Source organism: Folsomia candida, unplaced genomic scaffold, assembly GCF_002217175.1.
Source record: "Folsomia candida strain VU population unplaced genomic scaffold, ASM221717v1 Fcan01_Sc006, whole genome shotgun sequence".
In the NCBI taxonomy this organism is placed as follows: domain Eukaryota; kingdom Metazoa; phylum Arthropoda; class Collembola; order Entomobryomorpha; family Isotomidae; genus Folsomia; species Folsomia candida.
In genome coordinates, this window is record NW_019091198.1 from 8244693 (window position 1) to 8262873 (window position 18181).

At 37.9% G+C, this 18181-nt stretch overlaps 3 protein-coding genes and 1 long non-coding RNA gene across 10 annotated transcripts; 1 reads left to right on the forward strand and 3 right to left on the reverse strand.

The window, feature by feature from the left end:
* Positions 1-255: 255 nt before the first annotated feature.
* LOC110851344 (ubiquitin-conjugating enzyme E2-22 kDa) lies at positions 256-2332 on the reverse strand. 4 transcript variants are annotated; one of them, XM_035852836.1, is made up of 5 exons: positions 1915-2332; positions 1577-1627; positions 1155-1390; positions 894-1057; positions 256-807 (listed from the first exon to the last, which is right to left on the reverse strand). In XM_035852836.1, the coding sequence occupies exons 1-5, from the start codon at positions 1957-1959 to the stop codon at positions 671-673; spliced, it is 633 nt and encodes a 210-aa protein (XP_035708729.1). In that variant the 5' UTR covers positions 1960-2332; the 3' UTR covers positions 256-670. The 4 variants fall into 4 exon arrangements, with proteins under 4 accessions (XP_035708729.1, XP_035708728.1, XP_035708730.1 ...); XM_035852835.1 differs by having other exon boundaries at positions 1897-2332; XM_035852837.1 differs by lacking the exon at positions 1577-1627 and having other exon boundaries at positions 1915-2330.
* Positions 2333-2399: 67 nt separating this feature from the next.
* On the forward strand, positions 2400-7336 carry LOC110850591 (circadian locomoter output cycles protein kaput). 2 transcript variants are annotated; one of them, XM_035852834.1, is made up of 12 exons: positions 2400-2532; positions 4603-4723; positions 4794-4996; positions 5063-5160; positions 5238-5327; positions 5408-5633; positions 5704-5919; positions 5992-6096; positions 6168-6315; positions 6388-6553; positions 6615-6915; positions 6980-7336. In XM_035852834.1, exons 2-12 carry the CDS (start codon positions 4671-4673, stop codon positions 7168-7170), a joined length of 1797 nt encoding a protein of 598 aa, XP_035708727.1. In that variant the 5' UTR covers positions 2400-2532; positions 4603-4670; the 3' UTR covers positions 7171-7336. The 2 variants fall into 2 exon arrangements, with proteins under 2 accessions (XP_035708727.1, XP_021953709.1); XM_022098017.2 differs by lacking the exon at positions 2400-2532 and adding an exon at positions 3039-3643.
* Positions 7337-7389: 53 nt separating this feature from the next.
* On the reverse strand, positions 7390-13985 carry LOC110850592 (transcription factor AP-4). Of its 3 annotated transcripts, none has more exons than XM_022098018.2 (6): positions 13744-13985; positions 11978-12261; positions 11657-11852; positions 11336-11555; positions 11189-11257; positions 7390-11074 (listed from the first exon to the last, which is right to left on the reverse strand). In XM_022098018.2, the coding sequence occupies exons 2-6, from the start codon at positions 12107-12109 to the stop codon at positions 10579-10581; spliced, it is 1113 nt and encodes a 370-aa protein (XP_021953710.1). In that variant the 5' UTR covers positions 12110-12261; positions 13744-13985; the 3' UTR covers positions 7390-10578. The 3 variants fall into 3 exon arrangements, with proteins under 3 accessions (XP_021953710.1, XP_021953711.1, XP_021953712.1); XM_022098019.2 differs by lacking the exon at positions 13744-13985 and adding an exon at positions 13009-13287; XM_022098020.2 differs by lacking the exon at positions 13744-13985 and adding an exon at positions 12461-12920.
* Positions 13986-16186: 2201 nt separating this feature from the next.
* LOC110851270 lies at positions 16187-17215 on the reverse strand. Its single transcript, XR_002548031.2, has 3 exons — positions 17060-17215; positions 16710-16830; positions 16187-16620 (listed from the first exon to the last, which is right to left on the reverse strand). It is a non-coding gene; the product is annotated as an uncharacterized LOC110851270 (long non-coding RNA).
* Positions 17216-18181: the final 966 nt, after the last annotated feature.

Below are 18181 nucleotides of genomic sequence, written 5' to 3' on the forward strand. Positions count from 1 at the left end.
ATTATGAACTTGAACTTTTTATTGCATCACTGTAAAAGGACACTACTATATACTGACGGATGTGGGATGTGGGTGACAACATTCATAAAGTATAAGTTATATTTTTTGTAATCACAGCCCTGAACAGGGTTAGACCACCCACTCCTGGAAGGAACATTGGATTATTTACTTAGGTCTTGGGTATATTATGGTTTATGATGGAAAGTAATGTTACAATGCAGATTCAGTTTTTTTAAATAAAATAAATTAAAAATATTACGGAGCACCACACTACTACAACTGGGTAGTAACATTTCTTTTATTTTTATGTATATAATATATGATTTGTTTCACAATCTATTTTTTCCATCACGCACGAGTATACTTAACAATAAGTAGCATATCGAATGCCCTGCCATACCATATCTTTTTTTCAAATGAGACCATCCATAATATAAATAGTTTTGTAAAAAGAAACAAGAATTTTTTTCCGAGAGAAAATATTATGACGGCATAATACTAATGTTCAAACTGAATCGTGCCACCAATGACGGTTTTTAGTAATGTAAAAGTATTTTGATAATTTTTTTTTGTTTTGAAAATCGAAGTTTCGCGAAATCGATTCCGTTGTTGCTGCTGCTCTCGTTATTAGTTTAAATTAAGTTACATAGCGCTAAGATTTCTGCTGGGCCTATCCAAAAATTGACTCAGTAGCCCGTTCAAGATCCCAATTTTGAGCCGACAAGACGCTGTACGCAGTGTTCGTTTCTACTCCCATGTCAACGAGACGACGAGCTCGTGATTCATACTCTGGCTTCCTGTTAGGACCTAGAAATATAAAGTGTACATGGCAATTATTAGTTGTTACTTTATTGGTCAATGAATATCGTGTATAAGTAGCGAATTTAACTAACCTCCAGCATAGATCGCTGACCAGTGTTGAGCCGTCATTTTAAATACAGCTGGGTGATCCTTAAATTGTCGAGCAACCACAGCGTCTTGTGGGTCATCAGGTTCAGCTGCAGCCAAGAGTGCTTGCAGTGAAAGGAGTACAGTACGTAAGGTCATTGCAGCCGCCCTGACGAGACAATATTACAAGTTAAAAAAAATTAACAAAAGTCAAAGTCGTCAACTTAAAAATAATTGTATTCTTGATACGTTACTATATTTCTTACCACTGATCTTTCAGAATATCAAGGCAAATTGCTCCTGTGACCGATGAAATGTTGGGGTGCCAAATTCGCGTCAAAAATCGAACCTTTGGTGGATTGAATGGATACGTTTCCGGCACCACAATCTCCAACTCGAAATTTCCCCCTTCATAGGGCGTATCAGGCGGTCCTGCAATCTGACCTCGCAACTCGGACCAACTGTCATTCACCAAATCAATACGAATCGCACATTTCGCAACCTGAATAAATGTAAAATGATGAATTAAGCTCAACTTGTAATTGTGCATAGTTCATAAATCGTCATATATGAGCGATCTTGTATATATACACGACTAGCCACTAGACGATCTGACCCATGTTAATCTACGACCACCGCTGCCGGCACTCCACCACCACCAATGCCTCTTCCCTGCTCAGTGTCTTACTAGTGCCAAGTGCACCTCTTTTGGGTCTTTTCTTCCCTCGGGACCAGACCCCTGGAAATAAAACTGGGTATCCATCATTCCATACGGATTGCTATTCCATGATAAATCGTAAAATAATGCGCATTTGAGTCTAGGAAGGGGGTGGTGAAAGCGGGCCACCCAGCTAAATGACCTCCTCTCCAGGAAAAGTCAGGAGAGGCGTACTCTTCAAAACATACTACCACCCCTTATCAAATATAAGCCCCAAACTAAATTACAAATGGCAAAAACTCCCAAAGCAAAACAATATATTTTCTGCCCTACTTCCACCCCCTTCTTACCTCCTCGCTCTTGACGACCTCCTTGAACTCGCGTTTGATCCTTTGCGACGCGATATTCGACATCCTCCTTTGAAAATCTGTCTGATTTCTCAAAAAAGAATGTTCGTCGACACTTTGGAAAGAGAGCTAACTGATTTGAACTGCAGTACGGAGAACTTCAATTTCTCTGAACTCTGCCCAACAATAATATTTCTTAGGTGGCTGATGAATGAAAGACAATGAGGAAGGTGGAAAGGTGGAAAAAGGTCGTCAGTCCAGCACCGTAGTCGTGGCCACTAGACTGGACTCCCTGGGTTCGGAAATGTTCAACAATTTTGGTACTTCCTCCCTCCGAAAAGGTCGGAAACCTTGGAATTGTGAAGAGAAGGAGGAGGACTTTGAGAAATTCTGAAAATCTTCGTCTCAGTGGAGAGAACGAGGATGAGAGGAGAGAACAGATGAGACTGAAAGAGTGAGGACGAGGAAAGTGCAGTTCACGATGGTGGTGGTGGTGGGATCGTAGTGGTGGTGGCATTTGATAGAAGATTTGAGGTTCATTTTCTGTTCGTGCTCTATGATTTCGCTCATGCCACTGACCGGGTCTCGAAAACTGGTCCAAAAACCCTATCTCACTCGTCGAGAGGATGATAACACCGGGTAACTAACCTTCACCACCAATCTTGCAGCCCGACAGATTAATAAGACAACATTAGAAAAGGAAACCTGTGACGTTTGTGTGGAACAAAAGGTCACTGGATGAGTGACAGCTTTGTTGTATGAGACAACTAATATTACGCCGTATGTAGAAAATGAGACAATTATTATTAGATTTGTTTTCAATTAGATTTGTTGCATTATTTACTGCATTATCATTATCATTATGATAAGCCAATATTATATTTTTTACTGCACGGGTTCTCCGTCTTCTGCACCGAGTTGGAGTTCAAAATGCGTGAATCAAAAGATCTTTTTGTCTTCCTTGCTCAGATTACGTATTTGTCAAGCAAGCAGAGTTACGAAACCTGAGACACATTCTAGTTGATCTTGTAAATTAAATATATATAATTCGGTCTATCTTTATCCGAACAAGTTGAGCAACCCGAGAGTGCGGATTTGTTCATTTGTCTCACGTCTCTCATTTGTCTCATGTCTGTTTCTTCGTCTGCTTACTTCCCTTTGGCTTGCGTCACATTGATGTATTTTTACGAAACATGAAATAAATCAGTAATAAAGGGAAAAAGTGTATCAATTTTCATGAAAACAGAAGACTCGTCTAATTTTTGAAAGTAATGCAAGTCTTAGATGGACATGGATACAAAGAGAGAAAGTGCTTTAGTTATTGACGAGCGGATTTGTCCTCCATTTCTCCTACCTTTCAATCTCGGCACGACTTTCTCCCTGGTTATTAGAGGTGATCCATCCAATCTCTCTCTGGAGAAAGTGGGAGGGTTTTCTCCCACTCCAATCTCGCCGTCTGGTGTAAGCTCCCCGGAATGATTCATAGTTGAGAGAAAGGAGTCCACATTATTGGTGGCATTTTGATGAGAGGAGGTTGTGTTGAGACTCCGAAACAGAAAGGAGAAAGTCGGAGAAAGTTTGTGTGATTCTTGGGACCACAGTAGTTACATACCTGGCTGGAGAGTTGGATCTAAATATTTTCAGAAATGGCGTGCAAAATTTCTGCCTACTTTGGATGTTATATACATTCCATAATTTTATAATTCGCCAAAACAAAAACATTTAAGGAGACAACTAATTGTCGCATTGGGTTGGTTATACTGAAATTTATTTTATCCATTTTAGGACTGGTGTATCTAGTTGTTGAACTATAGAAATAGATATTGTTGGATTATTTGGCACACATACGTAGTTATTTGATTTTTTAAATAATGCGATTGATTGATTGGTAAAGTGTATAGGATTGAATAAATGAACAAGGAGTATAAGTTAGCATTTCATGTAGCAATTTAAATCTTGGAGAACCTAGATGTTTCCTAATTTTAATTAATTTTTGCTCAATATGTGTCCTGGTTCTATTTTTATTTTTATAATTGTATTTTTACGAGTTATTTTTTGTGATACTTTGGGTACCATAAATTTTGGCGTAAGATTTGCTTAATTCTTTATTGATGTCTTTTGCGGCATGCTCTGAAAGTTGGAACCTGTTGCACTAAAAATTAATTTCAACACTTTCATTACTCTTTGTCTTTGCTAGCGAATTCCATTAATTCATGTCAAAGCAGGTTGCACATTATTGGCTATAAACATTTAACTGATCAGTTTACATCTAATTTCTTCTCATTAATGTCTCTATGCGGTGAAATTAATGCATGAAGCACAGAAGGACTACATGCTTATATACAGTATGCACTCAAAGCAAGTATGAAGTAGAAAATAGATGAATGAATTGCACTTAACAGGAAAAAATTGGACTGCAAATAATATTCTGGTAAAACGTTGTTTATGTTCTTCTGTTTTCCTTATTAAGCAATCCCGAATCGATGACTTTCACCCTAGTCTATTCTATATCATTTTCATTCCCAAGATTTTTAATATTTTTAATATCTCCAGTATTCTACAACCTACACTTTATAGAGGCCAGGATTCCATAATTTGTTGAGTGTCATTACACCATAGATCATATAGATTAGTTATTGCCGTGCTTAAGGTGCAACATGCATCACATCACAAAGACGACATTTTTTCATATTCATATTTTGTACATAGATCTGGCCGACTGAATCGACAGAGCTGATTAGTAACAACACTTATAAGCCTTGAAATTCTTTACCATCATGAGTTATTCAAGCACAAAAAACTCCGAATCCACAGCATCTCATAATTCTATGTAAGTTCAAATTTCCAGTTTATTTACATGACTTTCAAGATAATATGAAAAACAATAATCTTACAATTAGAGACACGGATCCAATTGATGAAGAAATTGACGAAGAGAGAGACGACACGAAAAGAAAGTCTAGGAATTTATCCGAAAAAAGGCGAAGGGATCAGTTCAACGTCTTAGTAAACGAGCTGTGTTTCATGGTTTCAAACTCTACGAGAAAACTGGACAAGTCCACCGTTCTAATAGCTACGATCAACTTTCTCAAAACTCACAATGGTATGGAATTCAGCATGCAAATGTCATCATTTGGTTATAATTTGCGTTCTATTCTAAAATATATAGAACGTTCTGCCCAATCTCAGTCTCAAGTTGAGGAGACGCAAGAGAATTGGAAACCATCCTTTTTATCCAGCGAAGAATTTTCGCATCTCATGATGGAAGTATGTAAATACGCCCGACAAGTGAAATTATACAGCTTGTACAAATATATTAAATGACCAATGTTTTGAACGCGCAGGCTTTGGACGGGTTTATCATTATCCTATCAAGCAATGGGAAGATATTATATTTGTCGGAAAGTGTCACTTCACTACTTGGATACTTGAGCGTGAGTGATTCAATTCTAAATACACACTTGCATTTGGTGCACATGATACCCAAAACGGTCAAATGCATTGCTATTAACAGAGTGACCTTGTCAACTGCTCAATATACGAGTACGTGTGCGACGAGGAGAAGGCAAAATTGCTAAATGTCCTCTCCAGTAGGAACGTCGATGACAAAACACGAAATAACGGGGGTGTTTCATTGACCGTAAACTTTCGTGTTGGGGACTTTGGATCCATGGAGGAAAATCATAAGTGTCAATTAGTCAAACTTATGGGTTACTTTAAAAGGTGGACTTTGGCAGATTGTGAGTAGTTTTTATCTCTAGAAATTTGGTTGCTCTTAACCCTTAATTAAATATGACTACTGGCTTGAAGGCGTGAATGCTGACATGACTTCTGAGAAAAATGAGGGGGAGGAGTTTTCCGAATCCAATGACTCAATCCATAGTGCCAACTACATATTCGTCGCCACTGGGAGATTACTTAATGCAAACCTGGTGCGAGAAATGTCCGTCGTGGTGGACACGGAAAATCACGAGTTTTCTTCAAAGCATTCTTTAGAGTGGAAATTTCTCTTTTTGGACCCCAGAGGTGACCAAGAATTTAGTAACACAAACTAACTAAATAACTTCTTGCTTAATGATTTTCTACAATGATCTATAGCGGAAGTGTCAATTGGTTACTTACCATTCGAAGTGTTAGGCACTTCAGGGTACGACTATTATCATGCTGACGATGTGGAGAAAGTTGCCCTGTGTCATGAACAGTGTATGTGCTTAGGATAAATTGAAACGAAACTTTTATCTAAATGAAGAGCTTATGTATAACTTTTATGATAGTAATGCAAAAAGGAGACGGGATCTCTTGTTTCTACCGTTTTCTGACGAAAGGACAACAATGGATCTGGTTACAAACAAAGTATTATGTAACGTATCATCAGTGGAACTGTAAACCAGAGTTTATTGAATGCACTCATCGGGTTGGCAGGTAGAGCGATATTCTTAAGCATATAGAATTTTTTAGAGCATCTTGCATATAAAAAATACTTAATTTTTTCAGTTATTCCGATGTGATGAAACATATTCGTGGAGACAATGCATTTTCGTCAGCTCCCCAGTTGGGCGACTCTTCACCGCTTCCTAGCAAGCGTCAAAAATTAGAAACCAAAAGGTCCCTTCCTGCTGCATTACAACCCATGATGAAACCTAAGAAATCGAATACCAGTGTAAGATATTCCTACAAAGAGACAAGAATTTAATAACCGAATTTAAATTTATTTCCGACAGCACCAATCGAAAGCTGGGGTACAAATAAGTTCTCGTCAAGAGTCCCCAGCATCAGTTATAGTAAAACTAACGAGTTCTGAAACAATGCCAAAAAAAGCTCTCTCACAAATGTCACATTATAATCCTCAAATCATCCAACCGATGGAATTTTTTCCCGTTTCTTCATTCACCACGCTCGATGATGTCCCAAACAAAGATAAGTTTATACAAACTTCAATTCCAAGACATGCTCCTCCTGGACATGTTCTTCATACTCATTTTCATGACGAGGTGAAAGTTTCAGAAAAAGTTATGCATTCGGGTAAATTTCAGTATGCTTCCTTCATAAAATTTATGTGAAATTACAGGTCAGTTATATTTTACAGATAATCTCCAGAAGCAGCTCCTCATGAAACGTGAACAGTTGCAGCGACAAATCATACAACAACAAGACGAGCTACGCCACGTTTCCGAACTGCTTATTGCGCAGTGTGGCTTTCTTCCTGACCGTGTCCCTTCCCAACAGACAGACGCCACCCGTGACGACGAGCCGCCTGTGGTGACACGTTTGTCGTAGATGTATGCATACATATGCAAATACACTTGGTTATTTAAGTCCGGTCAAGTATATGTGCATGTATATTTACATACATAGCCGTCCGAAAATGTGAGCTAGATTCAAACAATTTTCATGATTCCCATATTTGTGTATATTTCGAAATTTTCAGTCTTATTGTGATACCAACGAGTAAATAAATTGTCATTACTTAATAACAAAAAATATCACTTGCACAAGATTTGTGTCATTTGTATAGGAAATTTATTAAACTCTTACTGGGTAAGTATGCATAAACAGAAGAAACTGACAGAGGATGAATAAGGTCAGTTTTTTAACAGTAATTGGTATATTTATGATACTTTCCCGTCATTTATCATACTTAACTTGTTTCGTCATATTTGCAAACCAGATAACACAAAACACGTGTTGTTTTTCTACAATGTCATAATACGAAGAAACAAAAACCATGATATTTTCCTTAGCTCAACATTTTTTCAGTTACATATTTAAAAACTACTCAACTGATAATTATTAAGGAGTCTATGTGTGACATTGCTATATGATTATTACTGAATTTTTAAATTAACAACATTTTTGCATCATATTTTTTAACATTTGAAACTCAGCAGCAGTAACAGCAGATTATATGAATCATACCGAATTTTGCAGAGACTTCTAAATTGGTTAATAATAAAATTCATACGAATATTATTAAATTACGCCATTCTTGTCAACTACCCTGAAAAAAAATCAAGAATAATAAAATCGTGATGTGAAAACATTTTTCTTACAAATTGTACGAATTGCATGACCTGACAGCAAACAGTGTTATTATTTAAGACAAAAAATGATATATTTTGCTGTCATAAGAAATAATCAGGGTTAAAAAGATGATTAAACCATCAAAGTATAAGGATTTTTTGGTAGGTAGGTTTGGCTTTTCCAACTTTTCAATAAATCAGGTTCAACGTATAAGGAATGAGGAGGCATGATACCTAAATTATATATGTAACCTTAAATTAAATAAATATAAGTTTCTCATAATAAGTAAAAATTCATCAGTCCTCAGATTTCCTGTCGAACAGGTACTGCTTCTCTCATCCTCAAAAATCCACGCACTTTACGTACATAAAAAGAAACAGATTTGGGGTGTGGTCTGGGTGTGGCCAGATCTAGACGACTCGTTCCAATAATATTATTACTATTATTCGCCAACCCAACAAGCGCTATGCCATTAATGCTACTTGTATCAATTTCAGTTCCACCACATAATAAGGAACTGAACGGGATTTTAAATACATATTATTATTACATAGGTTTCCAGTCCAGTTTTTACAGCATAGAGGTTTAAAGGCATCATCTTAACGACTTTCACAACATTTTTTGAACGATACTATCATCATACTATACCGCCTTGATCCTATTTAATTATTAATGTTTCTGTATTTTGATTGAGGGAATCAATGCTGTGTACTTATCCGTTTCGTCAAGATAGATAAGACATCATATCATATGTTTGCAGTGGCTGCATACATTCACTTTCCGCAGTTACATTTGTTTTAGTGCATTTAATACTTATTTTTTAGATGGTGGAAGTAACTTGAACCGGTAGATATTCGGCGTCGTCTATATATGGCAGTGGCTTTTGGAATTAGATATTCAAACAATGTTATTTACGGAAGACATATCATCAACATCATCAGGCTACAAGAAATATAACTCCACGCCAAACAACATTTCCGCTAATTCTAACCAATATTTTGGGGTGCAGAGTAATCAAGGTGATTAAATTTCACTTCAACGAAAGCTGTGAAAAGAGACCATATTATAGTAAATATATATGTATGTATATATCTATGTGTCTATTATGTAATTATACACAATGAATATAACGTAATACATGGATTGTTTCAAAATAATAAATGCAGCCACACATAATTAACTGGCTTTACTTGTAGTTAAATCAGATCTATCTCCTCAAGCGTCACTTGAAAAGGGCTATTTCTGAGCTAGTCTCCAATTCTGTCATTTTTATAGATTATTATTTTTTTATAGCTATATGGCGTTAATAGTAGTTGAAAATATTTTGAAATAATAAAATGGGTTTCTTTCAAATGTTTTGAAAAATAATAAACAAAATTATTTCAAGGGTTCAGGATCAGAGAGAATTTTTAACCTACACGCAAAATTATATGAAACTTTTTAACACTCCAACACGAGAGAGGTACATAAATAAGGTTACATATTGCGGTGTGATTTAAAGTTTCAGGAGTGTTGAAAAGATAAATTTTGTTACATTTTTTTGTAAGAAATGAAAAATGGATGTGCTAATTCATAGGACAAGATTATGTAACGGAAATTGACTAGGGCCATGAATTAACCAAAGTGAAAGTAAAATAGAATTTCTGCTCAAACCATAATAGAGCATTATTAACATGACCGTAAAGAAAGAGGCAAGTAGTATTCATCGTCACAGAATAATTTGCCTTTCTATTTCTTACTTGTAACTCGCTCGGTTGGGAACAGCCAGAGAATAAGAAGTAATTAATCATATATTACTATTTGTAGCTCCAAAGTGTTCAAAGTCAGTTTCTCAGTTCAGCAAATGTCTAATTTAGTAGTTAGTTATACGTAAATGGTAGCTGCAAACTTCATTATTGAAACTCTAAAAAATATCCTATATGATGATTTCATTCGGGAATTAGAAATTCTGTACGAAAATGATTGTATTAGCACAATCCAGGTCATTAAAGCTTTCCATTTGCTACAGGTCGTCATGGTGGTTAATTAACATAACTCTCAATCATTTATTAAGCTCTACAGGAACCGACGATGTTTTAAAGCAACTTCATATATGTAACTCCATGTCTTTTTGCAAAAGAACGACAAACGTGGCTCACGCGTGGGTGCGATGTCTGGTTTCATCCCGGGGGGCAAACGGGGGGACAAAATCCCTGAAATTTTAACACGGGCCTTATGGAAAAGGTCCTGGCCCCCTCTAGTCCCGGCAAACTCCTTCGCGCGTTTGCAGGGTTTTTCAAACCCACGCGTGGCTGTAACAAATCGAAGTTACGAAACGATCTATTTAAAAGAAACCAATTATTTTGGTTGGGTAACTGCTAATTCTTGTTTAGGAAATACAAAAATTAATCATCGAACTGAAACTGGGTGGGTGTGTATCTATCTACTATGCTCACAATATGTATCACTACTACATACTATTACATACCTTACTATATGTACGCCGAATTCTCTGTCAGAAAGAGACGCAATATAAAATGTTGACGCAGTGATTATAATCTAAGTCTAACCAAATACCGCGATATAGTCAATAACGAAAGCATATGTAATTAGTAAAGAGAGAATACATAACAGAATAAGTCACCGTGAACACTCAACAGCCTCTGCTGTTAAGATAGTATAAACTTATGAATGCTTCACAACAATTACTCCGGGCCGGAGTTGTTGTTGCTGACAACTTGAAGGTGATGTTTGGTTATTGAATGGTGATGGGCTACGTGAAAGACCAGGCCTAAACTCGAGATTTATTGGCTGATCCTCAACTTCAACAATACGAGAAACAGGAGGTGTAACTACGTGTTGTTGTTTCATTATTATAGCTGTAGGCGTACTTATCGTCCCTGGAGCCACTCCAGAAGAACCACTATATGCAGTCGCCATAGGTGAGGCCTGACAAGATGTTGATAGCGTAGCAGTCAACGCAAGGGGGACCTCAACTGTGGTTTGAGAACAATTTGGCGATGCAGATGCCGACATGGAAATGTCCATTCCGCGTGGAGAAGCAGAAGGAGGAGAGGACGAACGAGTGAAATTTATGCGGTCATCCGAAAACAAATGATCTCCTTCCAGATGTCGAATAGCTTCAACTATAGTCTCCAAATTATTTCTAATGGTATAACATCTGGAAAAATAGCAATAATAAAAAAATCATCATTTAAAAAATAATGTTGCGTATAAGTTATTAAGTGCTTTAATAACAAGAAAATTTTCATATTCAAATATAGTATGTACACACCTTGCTGTCTCTTTGTATGCGTTCCGGTTGGTCCCTTGAAGAGATTCAACCTCTTCTGATGATTGCATCCTGAAATATTAGTTAACATTTTTATTAACTGGCCAAATACTGAGAATATGAAAAAGATTATTAAGTCTGGATGCAAACCTCTCATTGTCGAACTTTCTCGAGTAAGCATTCAGTTGCTGTTGTAGGATAGCAATATGTTCTTCCAATCCTATGCGGTGTCTTCTTTCTCTTTCTAGAGCGTGGCGTAACTCTAACGTTTCCCGACGTAGCTCTAGCATTTCGGCCCGTGCTTCGTCGCTGGTTACACTATGTTCAGGAGACATACTCCCAATCCCTTCATCAGCAGACTCTAGTGCGCCTAGATAATAAATATAAAGACAAATACAGTTTAGTGTAAATTTAACATACAAAGATGAGATACTCATTAATTTCAAGTCGAGCAAGTACGTAATAGCTCACCATCAATGGTCTTCCGTCTTTTCGTTACACTTGGTACATCAACTGCAGGGGACTGAGGGGATGAATAAGTTCCAACCGTTGCATCACCTCCGTTCTGATTCACGGCTCGTTTCAGCTGATTATTATAACTCACCACTTTATTTTTTTCTTGTAATAACTGAAATATATAGTCTGACGTTTGTTGTAAAATTGCCGCCTAAATTAAAACAAATCATCCGTAATTAATTTCAAGTAAATTATTGCATATTTTTATTATTTTAATAAATTAAATAAATCAAGGGTGACCAGTATGTATGAATGGATAAATGAATATGTACGTACCTTGCTCAATTTTTCACCTTCATGGTTCGGTAAGAGATTTCGTAGTCCTGCAAAGCCGGCGTTTATACTTTGCATGCGGCGTCTTTCATTCGAATTGGCGATTTCTCGCCGCATCCGCTTCTCGTGCTCCATACCCTCGCCGTCCCCCAGTGGGTCGTCTAGGCCCTCAATTTTAGCAAATTAAGTCCACAAGGACCAAAAACTCCGTCCGGTATAAAACCCCCTGAACTCCCTGCACTCAGGCAGGGACGTCGTCGTCACTTATTTAAGAATTGGGAAGAGTCCTAAAATTCAAACAATAATTTAGACTTGAACGAGTACTTAATATTGTTCATTGAATCAATGGCAATGCTATGCCCAATGTTTTGTTCTAGGTATGGAAAATTTTATCAACGCAAGGTGTTGTTCTTGATATTTAATGAATTTCTAAAAGAAATAAGAAGTGATGAATGAGTAAATGAGTTCTCTGAGTTGCCTTTTCACCTGGTTCTTAAATCCAGAAAACCGATAAGATCTCTCTTTCTCCCAATAATTTATAATTTCACACAAAGCAATGTGTTGAAAGACCTTATTAATATTTAATCAATTATCAAACCTCCATATGTCATAAGATCATTCGATTTTGATTAAACTATGTCGTCTAGTAATCGTATCTACAATCTGTTCAATTTGAAACCCATCTACATAATACACACGTATTGCCTTCTTCCCAAACTTGAAATTACTAGTAGAGGAGACGACGAATTTTATTTTATGTGTCACTAACAACTCGTCGATGCCTATTATTGACCTGCCATCACACTCGCCACGTTACTCTTAAGCACTTTCACAAAACTTTTTTTTCAAATATTTCCAACCCACCAAACCAAGATTACTTGAATCTACTATTATTACGATGCTCCCATTTTCGCCTCAGCTGGGTCGACCAAACAGCAGCCAACAACCAACTTGCCTCGCCGGCTTGGCATCTCTCATTTTAACCACACACATAAAACCACCACCACACTCAACCTATATAAATACCTACGTACCTATATCCCAACAAGAAGCCAGCTGTTATTTCGCCTGCCTCTTCCACCACCGATTTCGTGGGTGGAGATGATACAACCACCGAAAAAAGGTCGTCACCACAGTGACCACGTACCCCCCAATTCGACCCGTCTCCTCCCCCTCCTCCAAAAACGATAACAAATGTGGCGGCGCAGAAAAATAATAAGGAGCTTGGCCCGGAACACACACAGCAGTGAGCAACCAACCAACGAGTCACCTTAGCAAAAAGAGAGACCGACTACTACCACCAGCCAGCAGAAGAAGACACACCAAGAGGAGCCGACGTAAAAGTAGTAAGTAGAATCAAATAGAATGGTGGAGAGAAAGTGCGGTGGTGGTGATGGTGGTCTATCTAGAATACCAGCCGATGATGATGATGCTACAATGCATCGCTCGCTGCTGTTGGTGGTGGTGGTGGTGGTGGTGGATCAGCATCAGCCGCTTGCTCATATGGTGTAGTATGGAGGCACAAATAGACATGGACGCCCAGCTGACCCGGATTTCTTCCGCCAAACTACCACCACCCACCAGCCCCCAGCCAACAGCAGGTCAACAGCCACTTCCTCCCCCTCAATGCAAATCAAATCCACTCCCCCTGCCGAGCACGCCTGTCCCCACACCATATGTGGATACTGAAGCAGTGCTGTGGCGGCACGGTGTGGTCCTTCTGTGCCTCCAAAAAACGGAGAAAAGACTCAGTTTTGGCAAATTCTTACCTTCAGAACTTTGAGTTTCGATTGCGATGCGTTTTTTGAACTTGATGACCACTGTTTGTCACTAAAAATGCGGTCACAGCACTGCAAAAGCGGAGGGGAACGAATGGTGAAGCGGCCAACTGAGAAGTATACACTCTACGACTGGTGGTGATGGTGGTGGGTCGGCTGCTCTATGCTCCTCGCTTGATGGTGGTGGAGGAGACAAAAACGAGAGAAGAGCAGCCAGCAGGCTCGCAGGCTGGCTGGATGAATGAAACAACTGATGCGATCGTCCGGGCGTCTAAAAAAATTGGGTACTTCACACCCAGCGTCAATTTACAATAATGTTACGTAACAATTATCCAAAACTTGGTAATTATTAGGTTACACGGATGATGTAGAAGATCAGCATATTAATGGGTAAGTAATGGGTAACATTAATAGCATTCTTTTTGGGAATTTTCCCAGCTGCAAACAAGACAAGTCCAACTCCACAAAGACTGCACTGACTCCGATGTAGGTTGCGTTTTCAAGCCAAGCATATGAAGAACATGCATGCACCATCAAAAGCAGCAGTTGTAGTATAATAGTACTAGCAGTACTACAACATATATCGCCACCACCACCTTTAGTATCTTAGCCGCATGCCTCGTTCTCCGCCATCATCACCACCTCCGTCGCAATTGTTCGCCCATCGCCGCCAAGGGTCGCTTTCTTCGGCATCGCATCACCTACCTAGCAAACCTACCACTTCTTCCTTGGCTCCTGGATGTAAAGGAATGGAATTTCTATACTGGCATCATTACGAAAGCCAACCGCAACAAGAGTGGTACAAGCGCCGTGAGAGCGGATGACCTTGTCTCTCCCACTTCAAGGACAATGGAAATAATGAACCCTGTGGCATCGAAACCTTGGAGCTTTATAACCAAGAGCGTCCTCCAGGGACCCTTATTATTATTACTCGTAATTTTAATAGGAAGCTACACATGGATGGTTTTTATATCTTTGTCTGTCTGGCTGGATTTTGTTTTTGCTCTGGTAGGCTGACGATTTCTAGATAAAACAAAATTTTTAATTGGAATATATTACCAATATGATTTTCCGGCCAAATCATAAAACACCGGTGTACGCGGTTAGCAAGCAAGCTGTTTTTCCACAACTTTGTGTTTGCATTGCCAAACATTGATGATGATAAGCTTTCTCCACCACTTGGCTTGCATAATGCTTATGTGGTGTGTGGCGTATTTTCTTATCATGTTGTTGTATGCAGTTTTAGTTTGTTCTTTCTGTGATCCATGGTAAAATAAATGGTGTGTGGTGAATGGTGATGGTATTTTATTCAACTGAGTAAATAATAATAGACTCGTAGTGTAAAATATCCCTCTGTACTATGACTTGGGTATACATTTGTTGCATGTTCAGTGTCTATTGGCTGGATAAGAGGACACACTTTTTAGTTGGCAACAAGCAATGTGCGTCGTAGTAAAGTTGGTAAACAAAACAAAAGCTGAGCTGGCCTTAGCAGCTGTTTCATTTACATGCAAACTTGTATTCTACACCATAATACATTTAGACGTCGTGGTTTTTACTATGTTCTTACTCCATGAAGAAATCTCACTGTATTGTGAAGATAAAAGCTTGTAGTTTCATACAACATAGTGATAACAATATTAGATTGATAAATAAATAATAATTATAGGGATGGACGGCAAGGAAAGCCGGCGTCCCTCCCACAGGCGATAAAAAATGAGGCAGAAATTGATATAGGTGCATGTACACTCAAAATAGTGCAATCATGGACGTTGAGATTCTGCAAGTTTTGGTTTTGTAGTAATCCTAGTAAACAACGACGCCAGCCAGACAAGGTTTAAATAATTATTTGTTGCCATCAGTTACTGGCGTTACTGCTTATGCATGCATGTGCATATAGATGGATATAGACTGCTGGCTCCTGGTTATACTTGATTTTAGTTGTTAATAGCTGGTTGTGTTGAAAAGCGGTTTTCCATGACCTTGAAATACGAGTTCATTCAATTCAGGCATCCACAACAAGTCGATGGGATGGAATATAAATATTGATACACTTCACATGATCCAATCTTTTTGGATTTGTAATGTAAACTCTAAGTCAATTAAGACTCGTAACAGGTTTAACAACAACAAAGCCAATGTGCATCAATTATGACATGCGGATTATGATAGATTACTATTGATGTTGGTGGTATACCTCGGAACTGACGGGGTATCTAATATGATGCTGCTTATAATTGACAGGAGAATTTGTATTAAAATTATAACCAAACCTTAATCCTCATCCAGCTGGAGATCTTAAGAAATGCATTTTAATGGAGATGTATCTGAAGTGTGTATACCAGAGCTGGACATGTAATATTTTTTGCTAAAATTATTTATACAAGATTGCAAAATTTTATACCATGAATCAAGTTAAATTCACTATCTGCAATTATACTAATTAGAATCATTCCCTTTTATTATTTCACCAAATTAAAAAATTAAATTTCAAACAGCACGTTGATAACAGACTTGTAACTTTTATAGCTTAATCATAGTAAATTTGGTATATGTGATTTGTTAACATTTTGACGCCTTGGTCGTCGTCAAACTGTCAGCAATACTTGGAGTTTACTAGTAAATCTTCTAAACATAAATTCCCACCCATAACAAGAGAAAGAGGAGTCCAAAGCTCATAAAGGTAGCGGCGACGATAGAAATGACGAGCTCTTTCATCACGGCCCTCGTCTTCTTTGTTGCGGTCACCTCGTACACAAAAAACCAGGCCGTGAAAAAGACGCCGATCCCGAGCAAAATCATGGTCAGGTGAGGAAAGATGGCCGGATGGACTGGAGAAACATATCTCGGCATGGATTCAACATCAGCCTGAATTAAATATAAATAACGAAAATTAAAACTAATAATCATTGATTATTAATCAATGAGATTTTAATCTTTTTAATTAATGAACTTACCATTTTGACAAAACAAATAGAAATAGAGTGAAAAGATAATCAAGTCAACGAAGTATTAGAGAACCGTGTAGATGTTACAATAATTTTGCAGATGAAGTTAGTCCTCTCCTTTCCAAGTAATCTATAAAATATTATAAAAGATGTCAATATTTCTCTAATTTACACTCTAATTTAAAACTGAAACTAATTTTATTAATACTTTATCTTTTTTACGAATCCAAAATTAACGAAAAACCACCTGGTTGGTACAATAACTAATCTATCACCAATTTTATGGTACCATTCAAGTACCTAGACTACAAGTTGTACCACTATTCAACAATACCTTCTTTATCCTGATAAGACCTTACCTTCGTAAACAGCTGATTTGAAGAAGTTTGAAGTCTGATTAAAAGTTGAAATATTGACAGGAGGAGGATTGTGAAGAGTTTTTTCCATCCGTGCCGGTTTCACAGCGAAGCGTGGAGAAACAAATAGCTCCAGCTCAACTCCGTCCCCGTCATGGAAACCCACCCCCGACATCTACATCCCCACAGCGATAACTACTTATCTCACGAACGGCTAGGTAGGTGGTGCTGGTGGGACAATTACATTTCATACACCCACATTTATAACTTTCTCCATAAAATCTCTGTACCAACTTTCACCTCTCTTCTGACAATGAGCTCGGAATCTGAGAGGTTTTTGACACCTCGACTTGCTGAATGGCCATATTAGCGTTTTTATTCTGATCTATTCTGGTGCATTATGCAAGAGTAAGGAGCATAATCCCAAGTCTAATCCTTTCACTTTCACCCCTCTTCTCATCAAAGCGAAACCTGTAAAGTTGGTCTGAGTGGCTCAATTCAATGGCTGGATGTGAATATCTCACTCGTGTGAGTAATTCGAGACGAATATTTACTGGCACGTCGTCAATCCGAACTCAAGAAGTAGAAAAATTGTGTAATATGAGAATGAATTGTTGGCAGGTATGCCAGATTGCAGATGACTTGACTTTGACCTTTGTGCGTTTCTAATGAACAAGGTTTTTATATTACTGTTTGACTGCTAACCTGGTTGAAAGAAAACGAAATGCAGATACGACATCCGGCCTCCATACGTTGCAAATTGGAATTTACAATTTAGCCTGTTCATGTCTTCATCACTATCTCTATCGAATCCGATTTGTTATTCGTTGAATTTTAATTGCTTTACCCCTTAACTTTTTATAGCCAATCAAAAATTTGATGACGACGTGAATTGTTGAGCAGATTATATTTTAGAAGGACATTGAACAAGACGTTGTTACTAAAATGATATAGATATTTAATTTTAGACGTAAACCTATGGCTTCGGTGGTTCTGTGAATTTCTTAATGTCATTTAATCCCTACATTTAATCCCTACATGACTTGCATTATCCTGATATTTCAAATGAAATGCAGCAAGACAACTATATCTAGCTGTCACGAATATTTTGCATACATATGGAAA